Source organism: Heptranchias perlo, chromosome 28 (assembly GCF_035084215.1).
Source record: "Heptranchias perlo isolate sHepPer1 chromosome 28, sHepPer1.hap1, whole genome shotgun sequence".
Taxonomy (NCBI): Eukaryota; Metazoa; Chordata; class Chondrichthyes; order Hexanchiformes; family Hexanchidae; genus Heptranchias; species Heptranchias perlo.
Genome location: NC_090352.1, coordinates 15591307 through 15616711, shown reverse-complemented (window position 1 = coordinate 15616711; position 25405 = coordinate 15591307). Strand labels below are relative to the sequence as shown.

The 25405-nt window shown below is 45.1% G+C and overlaps 1 protein-coding gene and 1 long non-coding RNA gene across 5 annotated transcripts in view; one reads left to right on the top strand and one right to left on the bottom strand.

The window, feature by feature from the left end:
• The window catches only part of LOC137344877 (myeloperoxidase-like), a 42902-nt gene extending 39582 nt beyond the window's left edge, over positions 1 to 3320 (top strand). For both annotated transcript variants that reach the window (XM_068008115.1, XM_068008114.1), the window contains one exon: positions 627 to 3320. In XM_068008115.1, coding sequence (XP_067864216.1) covers positions 627 to 1258 — 632 coding nt within the window. In that variant the 3' untranslated portion in view covers positions 1259 to 3320. The remainder of the gene's footprint in view (positions 1 to 626) is intronic.
• Positions 1 to 25405, bottom strand: part of LOC137344878 (uncharacterized) — a 97310-nt gene that overhangs the window by 47747 nt on the left and 24158 nt on the right. The window contains exon 3 of one of the 3 annotated variants that reach the window (XR_010968486.1): positions 4827 to 4938. The exons of the other annotated variants lie outside the window; for them this stretch is intronic. This is a non-coding gene — a long non-coding RNA (uncharacterized lncRNA). The remainder of the gene's footprint in view (positions 1 to 4826; positions 4939 to 25405) is intronic. 3 annotated transcript variants of the gene reach the window in all.

Sequence of the window (25405 nt, the reverse complement as noted above, 5' to 3'; positions counted from 1 at the left end):
AACCAGAATGTGACAGCGAAATACTCCACAATAAGGCCCGAGAGTCAATTTATCACTCCGTTTATATTTGTCATTAAAATAGACCTCCAGCTCACTTTTTCAAGGAGCAATAATTTTCTCTCACGTGTTTTTCTCTCACGCAGTATATCTTCTTTTCGAGGAGTGACATTCACTGCTTAACTTAAACTTTCAGAATCCCCCCCGGCCCCCCCCCCGGAACTGAGAACCAGAACTATTGGAGGGGCACTGCCAGCTGAAATCATTCCTTCAGTCCCCGGCAGCGGCCTTCTGCCACCCAACATTCCACTCACGCCCATTAACCAGCTGCTGCTTCCCGCCAGTTTTGGGCAAGAAACTGAGCAGGTGCATGCAGATGATGCCCGGGAGTTAAAATCACCCAGCTCTCATGCTGCCGAGGTCAGGACAGTTCGCCGCCGGCCTCGCCCCTCCCCCGCCTGCACGATTCCTGCCCTGAGTTAAAATCAGCCCTTTTGTCTCTCATTTTTCCTCTCCTCCTGTAAAGGTTTTATCATTGGCTCCAGATAATGAAAGCAGCATTGTTAAATAAGTGTTAGATCTTATGATGTGCAGATAAACATGATGATTTACTCTTGCAATTCATTCAGATCCTGAGTGGGAACAACATACATGGACTGGACCTCAAGAAACCCAAAGTGCCACTGGACCATCAGGACCTATAGGAGATAAAGGTGACACTGGACCACGAGGACCTAAAGGAGATAAAGGTGATGCTGGACCACAAGGACTTAAAGGAGATAAAGGCAACACTGGACCACGAGGACTTAAAGGAGATAAAGGTAACACTGGACCACAAGGACCTAAAGGAGATAGCGGCCACTTTGTGCTAGGACATGAACATAATCTGAAGTCAGCCTTTTCTGTACAACTTGCAACAACAAATCTGCAACCAGGAAGACCAATTCCATGTGCACATCAGATCTACAATGGCCAGGGAGATTACAATTGTCCAACAGGAAAGTTCATTTGTCAAATACCTGGGGTGTATCAATTTTCATATCACTGTGGAGTGAGGAACATTACAACTGTGTTTCTTAAAAGAAATGGTGCTACGGTGGTTATCTCACAACAGACTGACAAAAAAGCATTAAATATTTTATCAGGCGGCACCATTCTACAGCTAGTTGCTGGTGATCAAGTTTGGTTAGAGGTTCAGAATGGGAGAAGTGGAATAACCAATTTCAGTTATTTTCAGGGGCACTTATTGTTTACAGTTTAATAAGTTTGCTTTAGTTCCAGACATACACAGTGATCTTTACCAGTAGAATATTAGAGGGATCTGCTTCTGGGTTTTCTTAGTAACCTGAGCTGGGAAACCAGGAGCCACTGATGGAACCTTTTCATACTTGACACCGTTAACATGTAGACCAAACCCACTCTCAATTCAGAGGTCTGATCTCATGATCTGGTGCAATAACAAACTTCTTTCATGTCAGGGGATGAGCAAAGGTCAATCAACCCATTGTAGCTCATCCCTTTAGTACACTAACTCTCCCATTGAAGCTCATCTCTTTCACACTCGAACTGTCCCATTGAAGCCCATTTCTTTAATACTCTTCCATTTGAGTCCATCCCTTTAATACTTTGACTCTCCCATGAAGCCCATCTCTTTCACACTTTAACTGTCCCTTTAAAGCGTATCCTTTTAATACTCTTAACCCTCTTAACCCTCTCATCATAGCCCATCCCTTTAATACTCTAACTTTCCTACTGAAGCCCATCCCTTTAACGCTGTAGCTCTCCCATTATGATGCCCAGCAGCATTTTGAATGTTCCCAATTGGCCCTACTACCCTGCCTGGCAAATTGTTTCAAATGATTATCACTCTTTCAGTGAAGAAATTCTCTCTAATGTTTCTTAAAGCTATTTCTCACTACTTAAAGTTTACTGTTTTCCTTGCCTTAAATTGATAGGCATCTTCTGAGTTTAACTTATCTACAAGATTTAAAATGTTATGTCTCTCAGTGAGGTCTCCCCCTAAACCACTCTCTCTCCAAACTGCAGACCTTAAGCCTCTCTAATCTTTCCTCCCAGCTCGTCCTCTTTTTAAATCCTCTAATTGCCCATGAGGAGTCAGAGAGGATTTCTTGACATTGGACATGCGCATTGGCTACAGTTTTCTGGATTTTTGCCTCTCACAGGAGGTGGGAGGAAGGGAGAGTTGGCACATGGGCATGAAATCAGCCAAGGATCAAGGCGAGTACATATGAGCCTCAAGGCCTATTCTCATCCTCAACACATAAACATAAATACTGGGATCAATCATGTTGCACCTCTCTGCACCCTCTCCAGTACATTAATATGTTTTTGTGGTGTGGGGACAAGAATTGAACACCCCACGTGCAGTCTGACCAGTGCATTGTAGAGCCACAGCATTCCCTTCTGATTATGTATCTGCTGCTCTAGTTATATATTCCAGCGTTGTGTTTGCTTTTTTAATTATTTCACTACATAGTCTAGACATTGGAAGTGGTTAGTTGACCATCCCAGCTCCCTTTTTAAGTGGGACCCACACTGACACAGTTCCTCACCCTCACTCTGTGGGATCCACTGACACAGTTCCTCCCCCTCACTCTGTGGGATCCATTGACACAGTTCCTCACCCTCACTCTGTGGGATCCACTGACACAGTTCCTCCCCCTCACTCTGTGGGATCCATTGACACAGTTCCTCACCCTCACTCTGTGGGATCCACTGACACAGTTCCTCCCCCTCACTCTGTAGGACCCACTGACACAGTTCCTCCCCCTCACTCTGTAGGACCCACTGGCTGCTGGTTTCTTTGAGGCAGATCCTTCGCTAACTCTGATGATTGTCTTTTTTTCTCCATTGCCACATTGCTTGTATTCTTCTGATTTGTAATATTTATCACTTGTTCTTGAGTATTGATTGGAGCCAATTATTAATGTGGATATAAATTAATATGGGTTAAATTAGAAAATGTGTCTGTAATTCATAAGAACATAAGAAATAGGAGCAGGAGTAGGCCATATGGCCCCCCGAGCATGCTCCGCCATTCAATAAGATCATGGCTTATCTTCTACCTCAACTCCACTTTCCTGCCCTATAATCTGAATAAGCGATTGCAAAGAATCAATTTTGAACACAGTGGCTGGATTGCAGCGTAATAACCCGGTATGTTTGTAGGGCTGGAAACAGATTGTTAGAACTGTCCTTTCAAAATGGTTGTTTCTGTAATTATATGAAATTTGAAATGTTGTTTGTTTGAAATTTGAAATCTTGATTGTATGAAATTTACAATAAAGTAACATGAACTCTCACTGATCACCTGGCAAACTCTTCTTTTTTGCTGCTTTTCTCTACCCTTTACAGGTGGAAATTTGCAATAAATTAACCCAGTTTAGCTGGTTTGGAATTTTGATTTATTTTAATTTGTGTTTACGAACATCCCCATCCTCAATGATGGCGGAGTCCAGCATGTGAGTGCAAAAGACAAGGCTGAAGCGTTTGCAACCATCTTCAGCCAGAAGTGCCGAGTGGATGATCCATCTCGGCCTCCTCCCGATATCCCCACCATCACAGCAGCCAGTCTTCCGCCAATTCGATTCACTCCACGTGATATCAAGAAACGGCTGAGTGCACTGGATACAGCACAGGCTATGGGCCCCGACAACATCCCAGCTGTAGTGCTGAAGACTTGTGCTCCAGAACTAGCTGTGCCTCTAGCCAAGCTGTTCCAGTACAGCTACAACACTGACATCTATCCGACAATGTGGAAAATTGCCCAGGTATGTCCTGTCCCCAAAAAGCAGGACAAATCCAATCCGGCCAATTACCGCCCCATCAGTCTACTCTCAATCATCAGCAAAGTGATGGAAGGTGTCGTCGACAGTGCTGTCAAGCGGCACTTACTCACCAATAACCTGCTCACCGATGCTCAGTTTGGGTTCTGCCAGGACCACTCGGCTCCAGACCTTATTACAGCCTTGGTCCAAACATGGACAAAAGAGCTGAATTCCAGAGGTGAGGTGAGAGTGACTGCCCTTGACATCAAGGCAGCATTTGACCGAGTGTGGCACCAAGGAGCCCGAGTAAAATTGAAGTCAATGGGAATCAGGGGGAAAACTCTCCAGTGGCTGGAGTCATACCTAGCACAAAGGAAGATGGTAGTGGTTGTTGGAGGCCAATCATCTCAGCCCCAGGACATTGCTGCAGGAGTTCCTCAGGGCAGTGTCCTAGGCCCAACTATCTTCAGCTGCTTCATCAATGACCTTCCCTCCATCATAAGGTCAGAAATGGGGATGTTCGCTGATGATTGCACAGTGTTCAGTTCCATTCGCAACCCCTCAAATAATGAAGCAGTCCGAGCCCGCATGCAGCAAGACCTGGACAACATCCAGGCTTGGGCTCATAAGTGGCAAGTAACATTCACACCAGATAAGTGGGAGAACCGTCACCACACAGACTGCAGCGGTTCAAGAAGGCGGCTCACCACCACCTTCTCAAGGGCAATTCGGGATGGGCAATAAATGCCGGCCTCGCCAGCGCGGCCACATCCCATGAACGAATAAAAAAAAATACGAAAATATCAGACAGGAAAAGTCTAGCCTGTCTGTCCCATACAGTTGTGATGCCTTATGCATCATGTCAAGAGACTCCTTATCCTCTAGACGTCATTTAGTTTTCTGGGACAGGCGAAAAACCAGTTAAAAAATCCATGACCAATTAGGCAAGAAAATTTGGAAAATTCTTCTCCGATCCAACCAGGTGATTGAAACTAGTCTAGGAGACCACACTGACTATGACTTATATTAATCGGTACCTACCTCTTGTATGGCGTGGTCTCCGCCCTAGGCAGTCCAGCTCTCTTTTGAAGGTATACAGCGAATCGGCCCTTACTGCACGAGCCGGCAACATGTTCCATAGGTCTACTATTTTCTGTGAAAACAAAATGTCTAACATCTAACCTATTTCTTCCCTTGCATAATTTATAAGCGTGACCCCTGATCCTTCCCAACCTATCTATTTGAAATCATTTGTCAGTGTGCACACAATCTAGTCCTTTCATTCTCTTATAGATCTCAATCAAATTGCCCAAGTCTACCCTTCTCTACAGTATATAAACCCAACTCTTTAAACCTATCTGGGTAACTAGGGTGCTTTAAATTGAGCGTCATTCTTCTGGAACCTCCTCTGAACTGGACACAGTATTCTAAGTGAACCATAACCAAAGTCTTGTACAGCGCAGGAGAAGGCCATTCTGCCCATCGTGCCTGTGCCGGCTCTTTAAAAGAGCTATCCAATTAGTCCCATTCCCCTACTCTTGCCCCATTGCCCTGTAATTTTTTTCCCTTCAAGTATTTATCCAATTCCCTTTTGAAAGTTATTATTGAATCTGCTTCCACCACCCTTTCAGGCAGTGCATTTCACATCATTACAACTCGCTGCGTAAAAAAATGTTTTATCATGTCGCCTCTGGCTGTTTTGCCGATCACCTTAAATCTGCTCTTCTTCCCACGGCACCTTCCCATGCAAGCGCAGGAGATGCAACACCGACCCTTTCACCTCCTCCCTTCCCACCGTCCAGGGCGCCAAACACTCTTTCCAGGTGAAACAGCGATTTACGCGTACATCTTTTAATTTAGTATACTGTATTCGCTGCTCACTATGTGGTCTCCTCTACAATGGGGAGACCAAACGCAGATTGGGTGATCACTTTGCTGAACACGTCCAATCAGTCCGCAAGTATGACCATGACCTTCTGGTCGCTTGCCATTTTAATTCCCCATCCCACTCCCATTCTGACCCCTCTATCCTAGGCCTCATACACTGTTCCAACGAAGCTCAATGGAAGCTCGAGGAACAGCCCCTCATCTTTCGATTAGGCACTTTACAACCTTCTGGACTTAACATTGATTTCAATAACTTCAGATCATAACCAACCTTATGCTCCCATTGTTTTCGGAACACAGGTGCTGGTAATGGTTCTGTTGTTGCCATTTACAGCTCCTCTAGACCGATCGTTTGTTTCTTTATTTGTCCCATTACCACCCTCCTTGCCTTGCACCATTATCCCTTTCGTCATTTCATCACTCCTGCGCTCCACCCTATCAGAGACCTTCCCTTTGGTTCTTTCTTCCTCTCCCTTTCCTTCCCCCCCTCCCCTTCCTCCCCCCACCCTTTGTTTGGTTCTGTATTTGCTTAAAAACTGTTAAATCTTCAACTTCTTTCAGTTCTGAAAGGTCATCGATCTGAAACATTAACATTTTTCTCCACAGATGCTGCCTGACTTGCTGAGTATTTCCAGCATTTTCTGTTTTTATTTTAAATCTGTGTCCTCTGGTTACCGACCCTTCTGCCACTGGAAACAGTTTCTCCTTATTTACTCTATCAAAACCGTTCATGATTTTGAACACCTCGATCAAATCTCCTCTTAACCTTCTCTGCTCTAAGGAGAACAACCCCAGTTTCTCTAGTCTCTCCACACAACTGAAGTCTCTCATCCCTTGTACCATTCTAGTAAATCTCTTCTGCATCATCTCTAAGGCCTTGATATCCTTCCTAAAGTATGGTGCCCAGGATTGAACATAATACTCCAGATGAGGGCTATCCAGTCTTTTATAAAGGTTTAGCATAACTTCCTTGCTTTTGCACTCTATGCCTCTATTAATAAAGCCCAGGATCCCATATGCTTTTTTAACTGCCTTCTCAACTTGTCTTGCCACCTTCAAAGATTTGTGCATGTGCATCCCCAGGTCTCTCTGTTCCTGCACCCCCTTTAAAATTGTACCATCTAATTTATATTGTCTCTCTTCGGTGGTGGGGAAGCTTTTAGAAATGATAATCTGGGACAAAATTAATAATCACTTGGACAAGTGTGAATTAATAAAGGAAAGCCAGCATGGATTTGTTAAAGGCAAATTGTGTTTAACTAACTTGATTGAGTTTTTTGATGAGATAACAGAGAGGGTTGATAAAGGCAATGCGGTTGATGTTGTGTATATGGACTTTAAAAAGGTGTTTGATAAAATACCTCTAGACCCATCTTTTGTTTGCCTTGTCAGCAAAATTGAAGCCTATGGAATAAAAGGGGCGGTGGCAGCATGGATATGAAATTGGCTAAGTGACAGAAAACAGAGAGTCGTGGTGAACGATTGTTTTTTGGACTGGAGGAAGGTATACAGTGGTGTTCCCCAGGGGTCGGTACTAGGACCACTGCTTTTTTTGAGATCTATTAATGACTTGGACTTGGGTGTACAGGGCACAATTTCAAAATTTACAGATGACACAAAACTTGGGAGTGTAGCAAACCGTGAGGAAGATAGTAACAGACTTCAAGAGGACATAGACAGGCTGGTGGAATGGGCAGACACATGGCAGATGAAATTTACTGCAGAGAAGTGCAAAGTGATACATTTTAGCAGGAAGAACGAGGAAGAGCAATATAAACTAAATGGTACAATTCTAAAGCGGGTGCAGGTACAGCGAGACCTGGGGATATATGGGCACAAATCTTTGAAGGTGGGTGCAGGACAGGTTGAGAAAGCGGTTAAAAAAGCATATGGGATCCTGGGCTTTATAAATGGAGGCGTAGAGTACAAAAGCAAGGAAGTTATGTTGAACCTTTATAAATCACTGGTTCGGCCACAACTGAAGACTTGTGTCCAATTCTAGGCACCGCACTTTAGGAAGGATGGGAAGGCCTTTGAGAGGGTGCAGAAAAGATTTACTAGAATGGTTCCAGGGATGAGGGACTTTAGTTATACGGATAGACTGGAAAAGCTGGGGTTTTTCTCCTTAGAGCAGAGAAGGTTGAGAGGAGATTCGATAGAAGTGTTCAAAATCATGAAGGGTTTAGATAAAGTAAATAAAGAGAAACTGTTCCCATTGGTAGAAGCGTCGAGAACCAGAGGACACAGATTTAAGGTGATTGCCAAAAGAATTAAAGGCAACATGAGGAAAAACTTTCTTACGCAACGAGTAGTTATGATCCGGAATGCAGTGCCTGAAAGGGTGGTGGAAGCAGATTCAATCATGGCTTTCAAAAAGGAACTGGATAATTACTTGAAGGGAAAAAATTTGGAGGGCTACGGGGTAACAGCAGATGAATGGAACTAACTGGATTGCTCTTACAAAGAGCCAGCAATGGCTTGATGGGCCGAATGGCCATCTCCTGTGCTGTAACCATTCTATGATTCTATGATTCCTCATTCTTCCTACCAAAATGTATCACTTCACACTTCTCTGCGTTAAATTTCATCTGCCATGTGTTTACCCATTTCACCAGTCTGTCTATGTCCTCCTGAAGTCTGTTATTATCCTCCACATTGTTTACTACATTTCTGAGTTTCGTGTCATCTGCAAACTTTGAAATTATACCCTCTATACCCAAGTCCAGGTCATTAATATATATCAAAAAGAGCAGTTGTCCTAATACTGGCTCCTGGGGAACACCACTGTATACTTCCCTCCAGTCTGTAAAACAACCGTTCACCACCACACTCTGCTTTCTATCCCCTGTTCTTTTTGTATTGGATAGTCGTGTGAATATAGCCCAGTTCCCTATTTGCTTTAGTTATAGCTTCACAGCATTGGTCGTGAATCTTTAGAGAGTTATGAACGATGATACCAAGATCTTTTTTCTCACCACAGGCTTCAGTTCTGTAGGTATGTAAAATGTAAGAATGCTTAGCGTTCGTCCTGCCCGCATGCGTAACAATGCAATTGTCTAAGTTAAACATCTTTTGCCACAAGAGGGCCCATTTCCCCAACATTGAGATCAGCTTGCAGTGTTTTAGTCTCCTCCACAGTACTAACACCTGCACAAATCTTCATATGATCCAGAACTTGCGGATCATTCCCCTAACACCTTCATCTAGGTCATTAATATAGACATTAATAAAGAGCAAAGGCCCTGACACCAATCCTGTGGGACACTACTTGATACTGGTCTCCAAGCAGATCCACACCCATTTAGTAGGGGTTGTTAAAACTATAGGATAAAAAAGTACTCACACAAAGAAATGTTAGGGAGGACACAGCAATTAAGATATTAGAAATGAAATCAGAAGGGTAATGCAATTTTTTTTAATTCATTCATCCTCGGGATAGGGCATCACTAGCAAGACCGATATTTATTGCCCATCCCTAGTTGTCTTTGAGAAGTTGGCAGTGGACCTTCTTCTTGAACCACTGCAGTCGATATTGTGAAAGTACTCCCTTAATGCTGTTAGGTAGAGAATTCCAGGTATTTGACCCAGTGACAATGAAGGAAAGGTGATATATGTCCAAGTCAGGATGGTGTGTGACTTAGAGGCGAACTCGGAGGTAATGCTGTTCCCATGCACCTGCTGCTCGTGTCCTTCTACATGGTGGAGGTTAGGGTTTGGGAATTGCTGCCGAAGAAGTATTGGTGAGTTGCTGCAGTGCATCCTATAGATAGTACACAGTGCAGCCAAAGTACCCCGGTGGACGAGGGAGTCAGTGTTTAAGGTGGTGGATGGGGTGCCGATCAAGTGGACTGCTTTGTCCTGGATGGTGTCGAGTTTCTTGAGTGTTGTTGCAGCAGCACCCATCCAGGCAAATAGAGAGTATTCCATCACGCTCCTGACTTGTGCCTTGTAGCTGGCGGAGAGGCTTTGGGGAGTCAGGAGGTGAGCCCCTCGCTGCAGAATACCCAGCCTCTGACCTGTTCTAGTAGCCACAAGAACACAAGAACACAATGGCATTAATGTGGCTGGTCCAGTTGAGTTTCTGGTCAAGAACCCCCAGGATGTTGATGATAGGGGACTCAGCTATGGTAATGCCATTGAGTGTCAATTGTAAACAATTTTACAACACCAAGTTATAGTCCAGCAATTTTATTTTAAATTCACAAGCTTTCGGAGATTTTCTCCTTCCTCAGGCAAATGTTTCAAGAGCTCCTTGAAGCCTACGCATTTATACATATAGAACAATACATGGTGTTTACAGACTGCCCCTGCAACTGCCCGTTGCCAAGGCAATCACCGTGTTCAGACAGAGAGGTGTCACCTGCAGAACCCCCGAATACACATTCAACAAAAAAACAAACAGGGAAAAAAAACAGAGAAAAAAAACAGAGAGAGAGGCAGAAACATCCGGAAGGCAGAGAGAGCCAGCAAATGACCCATTATATTAAAAACAGATAACATTTGTTCGCTGGTGGGGTAACGTGTAGCGTGACATGAACCCAAGATCCCGGTTGAGGCCGTCCTCATGGGTGCGGAACTTGGCTATCAATTTCTGCTCGACGATTTTGCGTTGTCGTGTGTCTCGAAGGCCGCCTTGGAGTACGCTTACCCGAAGGTCGGTGGATGAATGTCCATGACTGCTGAAGTGTTCCCCGACTGGGAGGGAACCCTCCTGTTTGGCGATTGTTGCGCGGTGTCCGTTCATCCGTTGTCGCAGCGTCTGCATGGTCTCGCCAATGTACCATGCTCTGGGGCATCCTTTCCTGCAACGTATGAGGTAGACAACGTTGGCCGAGTCACAGGAGTATGAACCATGCACCTGGTGGGTGGTGTCCTCTCGTGTGATGGTGGTATCTGTGTCGATGATCTGGCATGTCTTGCAGAGGTTACCGTGGCAGGGTTGTGTGGCGTCGTGGACGCTGTTCTCTTGAAAGCTAGGTAGTTTGCTGCGAACGATGGTCTGTTTGAGGTTGGGTGGCTGTTTAAAGGCGAGTAGTGGAGGTGTGGGGATGGCCATAGCGAGGTGTTTGTCCTCATTGATGACATGTTGAAGGCTGCGGAGAACATGGCGTAGTTCCTCCGCTCCGGGGAAGTACTGGACGACAAAGGGTACTCTGTTGGTTGCGTCCCGTGTTAGTCTCCTGAGGAGGTCTACGCGATTTTTTGCTGTGGCCCGTCGGAACTGTCGATCGATGAGTCGAGCGTCATATCCCGTTCTTACTAGGGCGTCTTTCAGCGTCTGTAGGTGTCCATCGCGTTCCTCCTCGTCTGAGCAGACCCTGTGTATTCGCAGGGCCTGTCCATAGGGGATGGCCTCTTTGACGTGGTTAGGGTGGAAGCTGGAAAAGTGGAGCATCGTGAGGTTGTCCGTGGGCTTGCGGTAGAGTGAGGTGCTGAGGTGCCCGTCTTTGATGGAGATTCGTGTGTCCAAGAAAGAAACTGATTCTGAGGAGTAGTCCATGGTGAGCTTGATGGTGGGATGGAACTTGTTGATGTTATCGTGTAGTCTCTTTAGTGATTCCTTGCCGTGGGTCCATAGGAAGAAAATGTCGTCGATGTATCTGGTGTATAGTGTTGGTTGGAGGTCTTGTGCAGTGAAGAAGTCCCGCTCGAACTTGTGCATGAAAATGTTGGCGTATTGGGGTGCGAATTTGGTCCCCATGGCTGTTCCGTGTGTTTGGGTAAAGAACTGGTTATCGAAGGTGAAGACATTGTGATCCAGGATGAAGCGGATGAGTTGTAGGATGGCTTCCGGAGATTGGCTGTTGTTGGTGTTGAGTATTGATGCTGTCGCAGCGATGCCGTCATCGTGGGGGATACTGGTGTATAGTGCCGAGACGTCCATCGTGGTGAGAAGTGTTCCTGGTTCAACTGGTCCGTGGGTACTGAGTTTTTGTAGGAAGTCTGTAGTGTCACGACAGAAGCTGGGGGTTCCCTGTACGATGGGTTTCAGGATGCCCTCGATGTATCCAGAGAGGTTCTCACACAGGGTTCCGTTGCCTGATACGATGGGACGTCCGGGTGTGTTGGCTTTGTGTATCTTTGGGAGGCAGTAGAAGTCTCCCACGCGGGGATTACGTGGGATGAGAATGCGTAGGATGCTTTGAAGGTCTGGATCGAAGGTCTTGATCAGTTTGTTGAGCTGGTGGGTGTGTTCTTTGGTCGGATCTGCGGGTAACCGTCTGTAGTGTTCCTGGTTGTCCAGTTGTCGGTATGCTTCTTTGCAATAGTCTGTTCTGTTCTGTATGACTATGGCTCCTCCTTTGTCCACTGGTTTGATGACGATGTTGCGGTTGGTCTTGAGAGCGTTGATGGCGTTGCGTTGTGCTCGGGTGACATTCTGGACTGTCTTCTGAGTGCGGCTGATGAATCTGGCATTGACGCATTTCCTGACAGCTTGAGCATACATGTCCAGCTGAGGGCAGCGACCCTCCGGAGGAGTCCAGTTTGACTCTTTCCTCTTCGGTTGCTGTACCGCGGATCCCTCTGTCTGCTGTTCCGGATCGTCGATTGTCTCATTGGGTTCGCTGCTGAAATCTTGGGGTTTGTGGTAGAATTCCCGGAGCCTCATTCTCCTGATGAATTCCTCTGTGTCCGCCGCGAGACTAGTGGGGTCCATTTTGGTAGTGGGGCAGAAATTGAGCCCTCGGCTGAGAACTTCGATTTCGTCTGGTTGAAGGGTGTGGTCGGATAAATTGACAATAGACTTCCCTGTGGTTGCAACCGTGGTACCAGGGGAAGCTTGGTCGTTGCTGGTGGTGATGCCGAGTTTCTCAAGCTTCCTGCTCTTGGTTTTCATGTAGGCAGCGTAGTTCCGTTGCCTCGTCTGTTTGGCGGTATAACGTAGCTGGTCTGCTGTGTCCTGAGTACAGGTTGAGAGTATGGACTCTATCTTGGTTTCGAGGTTGTGGCGTCTGCTGTAGAGTGTCAAGGGGAGGTAGTTAGGCTGTCTCTTGTTGGAGATGGTCATTGCCTGGTACTTGTGTGGCATGAGTGTTACTTGCCATTTATCAGCCCAAGCCTGGATGTTGTCCTGGTCTTGCTGCATGTGGGCATGGACTGCTTCATTATCTGAGGAGTTGCAAATGGAGCTGAACATTCACCAGTGAACAGCCCCACTTTTGACCTTATGATGGAGAGAAGGTCATTGATGAAGCAGCTGAAGATATGCTGTTCTGAGGAACTCCTGCAGCAATGTCCTGGGGCTGAGATTATTGGCCTCCAACAACCACAACCATCTTCTTCTGTGCTAGGTATGACTCCAGCCACTGGAGAGTTTTCCCACTATCCCCATTGACTTCAGTTTTACTCGGGCTCCTTGACGCCACACTTGGTCAAATGCTGTCTTGATGTCAAGAACAGTCACTCTCACCTCACTTCTGGAATTCAGCTATTTTATCCATGTTTGGACCAAGGCTGTAATGAAGTCTGGAGCTGAGTGGTCCTGGCGGATCCCAAACTGAGCATCAGTGAGGTTATCGATGAGTAAATGCCGCTTGAGGGCACTTTTGACGACTCCTTCCATCACTTTGCTGATGAATGGGAGTAGGCTGATGGGACGGTAATTGGCCGGGTTGGATTTGTCCTGCTTTTTATGGGCAGGCCATACTTGGGCAATTTTACACGTTGTCAGGTAGATGTCAATGTTATAGCTGTACTGGAACAACTTGGCTAGAGGTGTGGCTAATTCTGGAGCACGAATGCTCAGCACTACAGCCGGGATATTGTCAGGGTCCGTAGCCTTTGCTGTGTCCAGTGCACTCAGCCATTTTTTGATATGATGTGAAATTAATCGAATTGGCTGAAGAGTAGCATCTGTGACAGTGGGGACCTCAGGAGGATCCACTTGGCATTTCTGGCTGATAATGGTTGCAAACATGTCAACCTTGTCTTTTGCATTCACGTGCTGGGCTCCGACATCATTGAGATTGGGGATGTTCATGGTGCCTCCTCCCATTAGTTGCTTAATTGTCCATCACAATCCACGACTGGATGTGGCAGGATTGCAGAGCTTTTACCTGATCCATTGGTTGTGGAATCACTTAGCTCTATCTATAGCATGCTGCTTCTGCTGTTTAGCAAGTATGTAGTCCTATGTTGTATCTTTGGCACCTCATTTTCAGGTACGCCTTGTGCTGCTCCTGGCATGTTCTCCTATACACCTCTTTGAACCAGGGATGGTCATCTACTTGATGGTGATGAAGAAGTGAGGGATATGCGAGCCATGAGGCTACAGATTGTGGTGGTATACTATTCTGCTGCTGTTGACGGCCCTTACCACCTCATGGATGCCCAGTTGTGAGCTGCTAGATCTGTTCTTAATCTATCCCACTTAGCACGGTGATATTACCACATGACACGATGGAGGATGTCCTCAGTGTGAAGATAGGACTTGGTCTCCACAAGGACTGTGTGGTGATCACTCCTACCAATACTGTCATAGGCATATGCACCTGTGACAAGTAGATTTTTGAGCATGAGGTCTGGCAGCTATGTCCTTCAGGACTTAGCCAGCTTGGTCAGTGGTGGTACTACCCAACCACATTTGGTGATGGACATTGAAGTTCTCCACCAGAGTACATTCTGTTCCCTTGCTACCTTCAGAGTTTCCTCCAAGTGGTGTTAAATATGGAGGAGTACTGACTCATCAGCTGAGGAAGGGCGGTAGGTGATAATTAGTAGGAGGTCTCCTTGCCCATGTTTGACCTAAAGCCATGAGACTTCATGGAGTCCGGAGTCAATGTTGAAGACTCCCAAGGCCACTCCCACCTGACTGTATACCAGTGTCCTCTGGTGGGTGTGTCCTGCCGGCCGGACATGACGTACCCAGGAATGGTGATGGAGGAGTCTGGGATATTGACTGATAGGTATGATTCTATGAGTATGACTATGTCAGCTGTTGCTTGACTAGTCTCTTGGACAGCTCTCCCAACTTTGGCACCAGTCCTCGGATGTTAGTGAGGACAATTTTGCAGGATCGCTTGGGCTGGGTCTGCCTTCATTGTGTCCAGATTCGATGCTTAGGTCGGGGCCGAGTGGTGCATCTGGTTTTATTCTTATTATTCTTTGTAGCGGCTTGACACGACTGAGTGGCTTGCTCGGCCACTTCAGAGTTAACCACATTGGTGTGGGACTGGAATCATATATAGGCTGGACCAGGTTAGGACAGCAGATTTCCTTCCCTAAAGGACATTAGTGAACCAGTTGGGTTTTTACGACAATCCGACAGCTTCATGGTCACTTTTACTGAGACCAGCTCTTTATTCCAGATTTATTTCGCTTTTTTTAAGGAACTGAATTCAAAGTCACAAACATAAATTATACATCGTCTGATGGGAAATTCTTTTCCCCGCCCTGCCATTGGGACTTTCCAGTCCCTGGGGCTCAGTAGTACTAGCTGGGGATTTTATTTACTCATTCTTTGGGGGAGCCTGTTTCATAGCTGCTTATGCTCTTGGGGATTCATAATTGAGGAGGGCAGGGAAATATTTGAGTATATATATAGATTCAGAAATTCTTTTATTGTTTACAGTAAAATAGGTTAGTAACACCTTTGAAATAGTGAACAGAAGAATAGCATTGAAATTTGCAAATCAATTTCAAATTTCAACCCAAAGGATCATTCATCTCAATACACGGTTAGCATGCCAAAAAGATATTGGAGCAAAGTTCTCACCTGCACTGTCAGATTATAGTGCCCACTCTCACCAGATGGAATCCAGACTCACAGGTATAAGTTAAAAAGGAGTTATCTAATTTGTATTGGACATGAGACAACAGTAACTAGGCAACAGAGAGTTACTGAAATGAGAAGCAACATTTATCTCGTAAAAATGTTGTCAGTACAGTAAAGTACTCAAATTTCAAATTGATGACTCATGAACACTATAATTAGGCCATTCATGAATGAAGGTATGAGCATGGTTACAAGTCAATGTTATAACATATAATTAGACTGCATGTTAGGACCATCAGTATATAGTTCAATCAATTCAATTGATCAAAATAGATCTCTGACATGACAAAGTAATTGATGTCAGCTTCAAGAATAGTAGCCTGACTAACACCTATCATTTGATGAATGGGGGAGCCTCCCCAATGATAAGTAATGGGACCAAAATTAGAAAAGTCACCAGTGGAGGAGCAGAAGTTGATCCAGAGGACCAGTAGAAGAGCATAATTCCAGCCCAGGAGGCAGAGGATGAACAAAGCAAGCACATGAGACCTGCCGGGCACTAGAGCTTTGCCCAGGAAGCCAACAGAATAGCCAAAAGCCAGTGCAGCAACAGAGTAAAGTCTAGAAGCCAATGGAACAGTAGAGTTCAGCCCATGAATCAAGGAAGTACATTCAAATATAATGAGGGTTAATTTTCAGGGACAGGCTAGGGCCCACGGGTGCTCCAGTGGCAGGCCAACAACCCAAGGAGGTCTAGTGACAGGCTTGGACCCCCGCTCCCCCCCCACCGGGTACTCCAGTGACAGGCTAGAACCCCTGGGTACTCCAGTGGCAGGCCAGCTCTAAAGATGGTCCAGTGACAGCCAGGGTTCTCACTTGGTGCTCCAGTACCAAGCAAGGGTCTGGGTGGTCTGGTGGCAGGTAGCAGAACAGCGTCCCAGCAGCAGTTGAGTTGCAGGTTGTCCAGCAGAGCAGCAGAATCTCAGTGTTGGAGGGATCCAGAAGATCGGGTGGTAAAAACTCTCAATGGGACAAGCAGAATCTAAGGCAATGTGCTTTGGCACAGCTGGCTTTAACTTGTAGATAAACTTTAAAAAAAAATCTATTATTAGGAGGTGGGGGGGGCCTCAAGCAGATAGAGAGAGGACACTGGGGGGCGGGGAAGGGGCAGGGCTGGTGGTGGATGACCACGGATGGAGTCATAGAAGACAGGAACTCAGCGGGAAGTTGCCAGCCCAGAAGCCATCTTGAATAAGCCGGGATTGTTTTTTTATTCATTCATAGGATGTGGGCGTCGCTAGCAAAGGCAGCATTTACTGTCCACCCCTAATTGCCCTTGAGAAGGTGGTGGTGGGCCTTCTCCTTGAACTGCTGACGTCCGTGTGGTGAAGGTTCTCCCACAGTGCTGTGAGGTAGGGAGTTCCAGGATTTTGACCCAGTGACAATGAAGGAACGGCGATATCTTTCCAAGTGAGGATGGTGTGTGACTTGGAGGGGAACGGGCAGGTGGTGTTGTTCCCAAGTGCCTGCTGCCCTTACCCTTCTAGGTGGCAGGTTTGGGAGGTGCTGTCGAAGAAGCCTTGGCGAGTTGCTGCAGTGCATCTTGTGGATGGTACACACTGCAGCCACAGTGCACCGGTGGTGGAGGGAGTGAATGTTTAGGGTGGTGGATGGGGTGTCAATCAAGTGGGCTGCTTTGTCCTGGATAGTGTCGAGCTTCTTGAGTGTTGTTGGAGCTGCACTCATCCAGGCAAGTGGAGAGCATTCCATCACACTTCTGAGTTGTGCCTTATAGATGGTGGAAAGGCTTTGGGGAGTCAGGAGGTAAGTCAATCACCACAGAATACTTAGCCTCTGACCTGCTGTTGTAGCCACAGTATTTATGTGGCTGGTCCAGTTAAGTTTCTGGTCAATGGTGACCCCCAGGATGTTGATGGTGGGGGATTCGGTGATGGTGATGGTGTTGAATGTCAAGGAGAGGTGATTAGACTCTCTCCTGTTGGAGACGGTCATTGCCTGACACTTGCCTGGTGCGAATGTTACTTGCCAATAATCAGCCCAAGCCTGGATGTTGTCCAGGCCTTGCTGCATGCGGGCACAGACTGCTTCATTATCTGAGGAGTTGCGAATGGAACTGAACACTGTGCAGTCATCAGTGAACATCCCCACTACTGACCTTATGATGGAGGGAAGGTCATTGATGAAACAGCTGAAGATGATTGGGCCTAGGACACTGCCCTGAGGAACTCCTGCAGCAATGTCCTGGGGCTGAGATGATTGGCCTCCAACAACAATAACATCTTCCTTTGTGCTAGGTATGACTCCAGCCAGTTTTTCCCCTGATTGCCATTGACTTCAATTTTATTAGGGCTCCTTGGTGCCACACTCGATCAAATGCTGCCTGTCAAGGGCAGTCACTCTCACCTCACCTCTGGAATTCAGCTCTTTTGTCCATGTTTGGACCAACGCTGTAATGAGGTCTGGAGCTGAGTGGTACCGGCAGAACCCAAACTGAGCTTCGGTGAGCAGGTTATTGGTGAGTAAGTGCCGCATGATAGCACTGTCGCCGACACCTTCCATCACTTTGCTGATGATTGAGAGCAGACCGATGGGGCAGTAATTGGCCAGATTGGATTTGTCCTGTTTTTTGTGGACAGGACATACCTGGGCAATTTTCCATTTTGTCAGTTAGATGCCAGTGTTGTAGCTGTACTGGAACAGCTTGGCTAGAGGCGCAGCTAGTTCTGGAGCACAAGTCTTCAGCACTACAGCCGGGATGTTGTCGGGGCCAATAGTCTTTGCTGTATCCAGTGCACTCAGCCATTTCTTGATATCACATGGAGTGAAACAAATTAACTGAAGACTGGCTTCTGTGATGGTGGGAATCTCATGAGGTGGCTGAGAAGGATCGTCCACTCGGCACTTCTGGCTGAAGATGGTTGCAAACGCTTCAGCCTTGTCTTTTGCACTCACGTGCTGGACTCTGCCAACATTGAGGATGGTGATGTTCATGGAGCCTCCTCCTCCCGTTAGTTGTTTAATTTTCCACCACCATTCACGACAGGATGTGGCAGGACTGCAGAGCTTTGATCTGATCCGTTGGTTGTGGAATCACTTAGCCCTGTCTATAGCATGCTGCTTCCGCTGTTTAGCATGCATGTAGACCTGTGTTGTAGCTTCAGCAGGTTGGCATCTCATTTTTAGGTATGCCTGGTGCTGCTTCTGGCATGCTCTTCTACACTCCTCATTGCACCAGGGTTGATCCCCTGGCTTGTTGATAATGGTAGGCTGAGGGATATGCTGGACCATGAGGTTACATATTGTGGTGGAAAGCAATTCTGTTGCTGCTGATGGCCCACAGCGCCTCATGGATGCACAGTTTTGAGCTGCTAGATCTGTTCTGAATCTATCCCATTTAGCACAGCGGTAGTGCCACACAACATGATGGACGGTGTCCTCAGTGTGAAGACGGGACTTCGTCTCCACAAGGACTGCGTTGTGGTCACTCCTACCGATACTGTCATGGACAGATGTATCTGCGACAGGTAGATTGGTGAAGATGAGGTCAAGTAGGTTTTTCCCTCGTGTTGCTTCTCTCACCACCTGACGCAGGCCCAGTCTGGCAGTTATGTCCTTCAGGACTTGGCCAGCTCAGTCAATAGTGGTGCTACCGAGCCACTCTTGGCGATGAACGTTGAAGTCCCCCACCCAGAATACATTCTGTGCCCTTACTACCCTCAGTGCTTCCTCCAAGTGGTGTTCAACATGGAGGAGTACTGATTCATCAATTGAGGGAGGGCAATAAGTGGTAATCAGCAGTAGGTTTCCTTGCCCATGTTTGACCTGAGACATCATGGGGTCCGGAGTCAATGTTGAGGACTTCCAAGGCCATGCAATTAAGATTCATGTAATTGTTTTACTGCACATGCACATGCAAAAATGGTTGCATCAAATCTAAATATTGTAACAGAGTGTTGAAGATACAATGAAGACATTTGAGAATAGTTCAGCTGTATGATGTATCAGTAAAGCCATTGTGGTGCCAATACTGCAGTCCTGAAAGATTTAATCAGACACCCAGAAGCCTCGCACTGACTAACATCATTGTGTCCTTGGTTAATTTTAATAAACAAGTCATCAGTCAGTTATTCTGCATGGAATAGTACAGATCATATCAACTAATCTGACAAGTGAAACTTTGCACTGCAACAGATTCTAAATAGTTGGAACAGCTACATTTCTCTTATTTACAAGTATTTGAAAGAAATCACAAAAGCAACTAGCAAAGAAAAAGGGTTAACAATAGAGCAGGAAATCCTGGCAGAACTGATCATTATTCAAGTAACAGCACTGTGGGAGCTCCTCCACTACAAGGACTGCAACAGTTCAAGAAGAAGGTTATCACCACCTTCTCAAGGGCAACTCGGGATGGTCAATAAATGGTGGCTTTGCCATGTCCCAAGAATGAAAGAAAATCAAAACATTCAACAGCCACTCGAACTTTGAAATGGTTTAAGATGCCAAAAATCACAGTGTAACACAAGCAAAAAGTCTCCCAAAAATGTCTTCCAGCGTTTTATGTGACAGCACCTGAGGATCTCTTTAAATAACGCTTGAAATGGCAACTTCCCAACCTCTAGCACCCATGGTTTGTGGGCGGGATCTGGAACTGGGGGCAGCAACGCGGCAGGGACAAAAATGGCGTTGGGTGTCTTGACAATGTCATTTGACCCTGATTTGCATATATTTATTAAGCCCCCGCCTGTTTCCGGCAGAGCTCTGGCCACCTAAATTGAGGCCTGCCCCAAGAATTGGAAGGGGTGGACAACCAGCTGCAAGTCAGGGGCTCCTGTCTCCCATGCGATTTTGGTCCTGCGACCACCTTGTTTTTAGGCCCAAATGGAGCGGTAGTGAGACGATAATCACCTCCAATGAATGGATTCAAATTAGCAGAGGAAGACAATAACAGTTTACATTTATATTGCAACTTTATTTTAATGAAGCATCCCAACACAATTCACAGGAGGTGAAAATAACTGGACACCAGGTAATGAGAGAATAAAGGTTAGAGATAGTGATCAAAGGCAAGATCAAACCAATAGGGTTTAAGGAGGCTTTTGAAGGAGGGGAAATACCTGGTAAGGCAGAGGGGTATAGGGACAGAGTTCCAGACTGTGGAGTCAATACAGCTGAAGACTGTTGCATAGGATAGAGTGGCAGGAGGCAGGTTGCAAAGGAGATCAGAATCAGAAGAGTGGAGGATATGAACAGAACTGTAGAACAATAGAGCAGGAACAGCAGAATCGGGGATAAAGAGAGAGAGAGAGAAGGAGCTGCAGAATCATGGAGAGCGGGAGCTACAGCATGAAGGAGCATGGAAGCCGCAGCATGAGAGAGACAGACCAGACATTAAGGTGTGGTTAACCATTGCCGGGAATTTCCTTGGGGCTTCTGCTGCTCTGCCATCGTAACTTCAGAAGTTTGACAGAAACACTTTTTCGTGTGTAAATGGATTTCCACTGGCAGTGGAGCCGTAAGGAAATTTCCGGTCCATGAGTTAAGATCGAGTTATGGTGCAGTAAAACTATGCGTTAGATACAGTAATACCATGTGTTAAGGTACAGTAATACTTTGTGCTTAGATCCAGTAATACCACGTTAAGATACAAAAATACTATGTGTTATAGTACAGTAATACTATGTGCTATGGTACAGTATTACTATGTGTTAAGATGCAGTAACTGGGATACGTCTTGGTGCACTAATTGGGTTGTGTCTAGATGTATAATTGGGATATGTCTAGGTGCAGTAATTGGGATATATCTAGGTGTAGTAATTCGGATATGTCCAGGTGCAGTAATTGGGATACGTCCAGATGTATAATTGGGGTATATCCAGGTGTAGTAGTTGGGATATGTCTTGATGCAGTAACTGGGATATGTCTTGATGTAGTAATTGGGATATGTCTTGGTGCAGTAATTGGGATATGTCTAGGTGCAGTTATTGGAATATGTCTAGGTGTAGTAATTGGGATATGTTTGGTGTAGTAATTGGGAAATGTCTAGGTGTAGTAATTGGGATAAATCTTGGTGCAGTAATTGGGATATGTCCTGGTGCAGTAATTGGGATATGTCTAGGTGTAGTAATTGGGATATGTCTAGGTGTAGTAATTGGGATAAATCTTGGTGCAGTAATTGGGATATGTCCTGGTGTAGTAATTGGGATATGTCTAGGTGTAGTATTTGGGACATGTCTAGGTGTAGTAATTGGGATATATCTTGGTGCAGTAATTGGGATATGTCTAGGTGTAGTAATTGGGATATGTCTAGGTGTAGTAATTGGGATATGTCTGGTGTAGTAATTGGGATATGTCCTTGTGTAGTAATTGGGATATGTCTAGGTGTAGTAATTGGGGTATGTCTAGATGCAGTAATTGGGATATGTCCAGATGTAGTAATTGGGATATGTCCTGGTGTAGTGATTGGGATATGTCTAGGTACAGTAATTGGGATATGTCCTTGTGCAGTAATTGGGATATGTCTAGGTGTAGTAATTGGGATATGTCTAGGTGCCGTAATTGGGATATGTCTAGATGTAGTAATCGGGATATGTCTAGATGCAGTAACTGGAATATGTCTAGATGTAGTAATTGGGATATGTCCTGGTGTAGTAATTGGGATATGTCCTGGTGTAGTAATTGTGGTATGTCCTGGTGTAGTAATTGGGATATGTCTAGGTGCAGTAATTGGGATATGTCCATGTGCAGTAATTGGGATATGTCTAGATGCAGTAATTGGGATATGTCTAGGTGCAGTAATTGGGATATGTCCATGTGCAGTAATTGGGATATGTCCTGGTGTAGTAATTGTGGTATGTCCTGGTGTAGTAATTGGGATATGTCTAGGTGCAGTAATTGGGATATGTCCATGTGCAGTAATTGGGATATGTCTAGATGCAGTAATTGGGATATGTCTAGGTGCAGTAATTGGGATATGTCCATGTGCAGTAATTGGGCTATTGTCCAGGTGCAGTAATTGGGATATGTCTAGATGCAGTAATTGGGATACATCTAGATGCAGTAATTGGGATATGTCTAGATGCAGTAATTGGGATATGTCCTGGTGTAGTAATTGGGATATGTCTAGATGTAGTAATTGGGATATGTCCTGGTGTAGTAATTGGGATATGTCTTGGTGCAGTAATTGGGATATGTCTAGATGTAGTAATTGGGATATGTCCTGGTGTAGTAATTGGGATATGTCTTGGTGCAGTAATTGGGATATGTCTAGATGTAGGAATTGGGATATGTCCTGGTGTGGTAATTCGGATATGTCCTGATGTAGTAATTGGGATATGTCTAGGTGTAGTAATTGGGATATGTCCTGGTGCAGTAATTGGCATACGTCTAGGTGTAGTAATTGGGATATGTCCTGGTGCAGTAATTGGGATATGTCTAGATGCAGTAATTGGGATATGTCCTGGTGCAGTAATTGGCATACGTCTAGGTACAATAATTGGGATACGTCTAGGTGTAGTAATTGGGACATGTCTAGGTGTAGTAATTGGGACATGTCTAGGTGTAGTAATTGGGATATGTCTAGGTGTAGTAATTGGGACATGTCTAGGTGTAGTAATTGGGATATGTCTAGGTGTAGTAATTGGGACATGTCTAGGTGTAGTATTTGGGACATGTCCAGGTGTAGTAATTGGGATATATCTTGGTGCAGTAATTGGGATATGTCTAGGTGTAGTAATTGGGACATGTCTAGGTGTAGTAATTGGGATATGTCCTGGTGTAGTAATTGGGATATGTCTAGGTGTAGTAATTGGGATATGTCTAGATGTAGTAATTGGGATATGTCTGGATGCAGTAACTGGGATATGTCTAGATGTAGTAATTGGGATATATCTTGGTGCAGTAATTGGGATATGTCCTTGTGTAGTAATTGGGATATGTCTAGGTGTAGTAATTGGGATATGTCTCGGTGCAGTAACTGGAATATGTCTAGGTGTAGTAATTGGGATATATCTTGGTGCAGTAATTGGGATATGTCCTTGTGTAGTAATTGGGATATGTCTAGGTGTAGTAATTGGGATATGTCTAGTTGCAGTAATTGGGATATGTCTCGATGTAGTAATCGGGATATGTCTAGATGCAGTAACTGGAATATGTCTAGATGTAGTAATCGGGATATGTCTAGGTGCAGTAACTGGGATATGTCTAGGTGTAGTAATTGGGATACGTCTTGATGCAGTAATTGGGGTATGTCTAGATGTAGTAATTGGGATATGTCCTGGTGCAGTAACTGGGATATGTCTAGGTGCAGTAATTGGGGTATGTCTAGATGCAGTAATTGGGATATGTCTAGATGTAGTAATTGGGATATGTCCTGGTGTAGTAATTGGGATATGTCCTGGTGTAGTAATTGGGATATGTCTAGGTGCAGTAATTGGGATATGTCCATGTGCAGTAATTGGGATATGTCTAGATGCAGTAATTGGGATATGTCTAGGTGCAGTAATTGGGATATGTCCATGTGCAGTAATTGGGATATGTCCTGGTGTAGTAATTGTGGTATGTCCTGGTGTAGTAATTGGGATATGTCTAGGTGCAGTAATTGAGATATGTCCATGTGCAGTAATTGGGATATGTCTAGATGCAGTAATTGGGATATGTCTAGGTGCAGTAATTGGGATATGTCCATGTGCAGTAATTGGGCTATTGTCTAGGTGCAGTAATTGGGATATGTCTAGATGCAGTAATTGAGATATGTCCTGGTGCAGCAATTGGGATATGTCTAGATGCAGTAATTGGGATTTGTCCTGGTGTAGTAATTGGGATATGTCTTGGTGCAGTAATTGGGATATGTCTAGATGTAGTAATTGGGATATGTCCTGGTGTAGTAATTGGGATATGTCCTGATGTAGTAATTGGGGTATGTCTAGATGCAGTAATTGGGATATGTCCTGGTGCAGTAATTGGGATATGTCTAGGTGTAGTAATTGGGATATGTCCTGGTGCAGTAATTGGGATATGTCTAGATGTAGGAATTGGGATATTTCCTGGTGTAGTAATTGGGATATGTCCTGATGTAATAATTGGGGTATGTCTAGATGCAATAATTGGGATATGTCCTGGTGCAGTAATTGGCATACGTCTAGGTACAATAATTGGGATACGTCTAGGTATAGTAATTGGGACATGTCTAGGTGTAGTAATTGGGATATGTCTAGGTGTAGTAATTGGGATATGTCTAGGTGTAGTAATTGGGATATTTCCTGGTGTAATAATTGGGATATGTCTAGGTGTAGTAATTGGGACATGTCTAGGTGTAGTAATTGGGATATGTCTAGGTGTAGTAATTGGGATATGTCTAGGTGTAGTAATTGGGATATGTCTAGGTGTAGTAATTGGGATACGTCTAGATGTAGTAATTGGGGTATGTCTAGATGCAGTAATTGGGGTATGTCCTGGTGCAGTAATTGGGGTATCTCTAGGTGCAGTAATTGGGGTATGTCTAGATGCAGTAATTGGGATATTGTCTAGGTGCAGTAATTGGGATGTGTCTAGATGCAGTAATTGGGATATGTCTAGATGCAGTAATTGGGATATGTCCTGGTGCAGTAATTGGCATACGTCTAGGTGTAGTAATTGGGATATGTCCTGGTGCAGTAATTGGGATATGTCTAGATGTAGGAATTGGGATATGTCCTGGTGTAGTAATTGGGATATGTCCTGGTGCAGTAATTGGCATACGTCTAGGTACAATAATTGGGATACGTCTAGGTATAGTAATTGGGACATGTCTAGGTGTAGTAATTGGGATATGTCTAGGTGCAGTAATTGGCATACGTCTAGGTGCAGTAATTGGGATATGTCCTGATGTAGTAATTGGGGTATGTCTAGATGCAGTAATTGGGATATGTCCTGGTGTAGTATTTGGGATATGTCCTGATGTAGTAATTGGCATACGTCTAGGTGTAGTAATTGGGATATGTCCTGGTGCAGTAATTGGGAT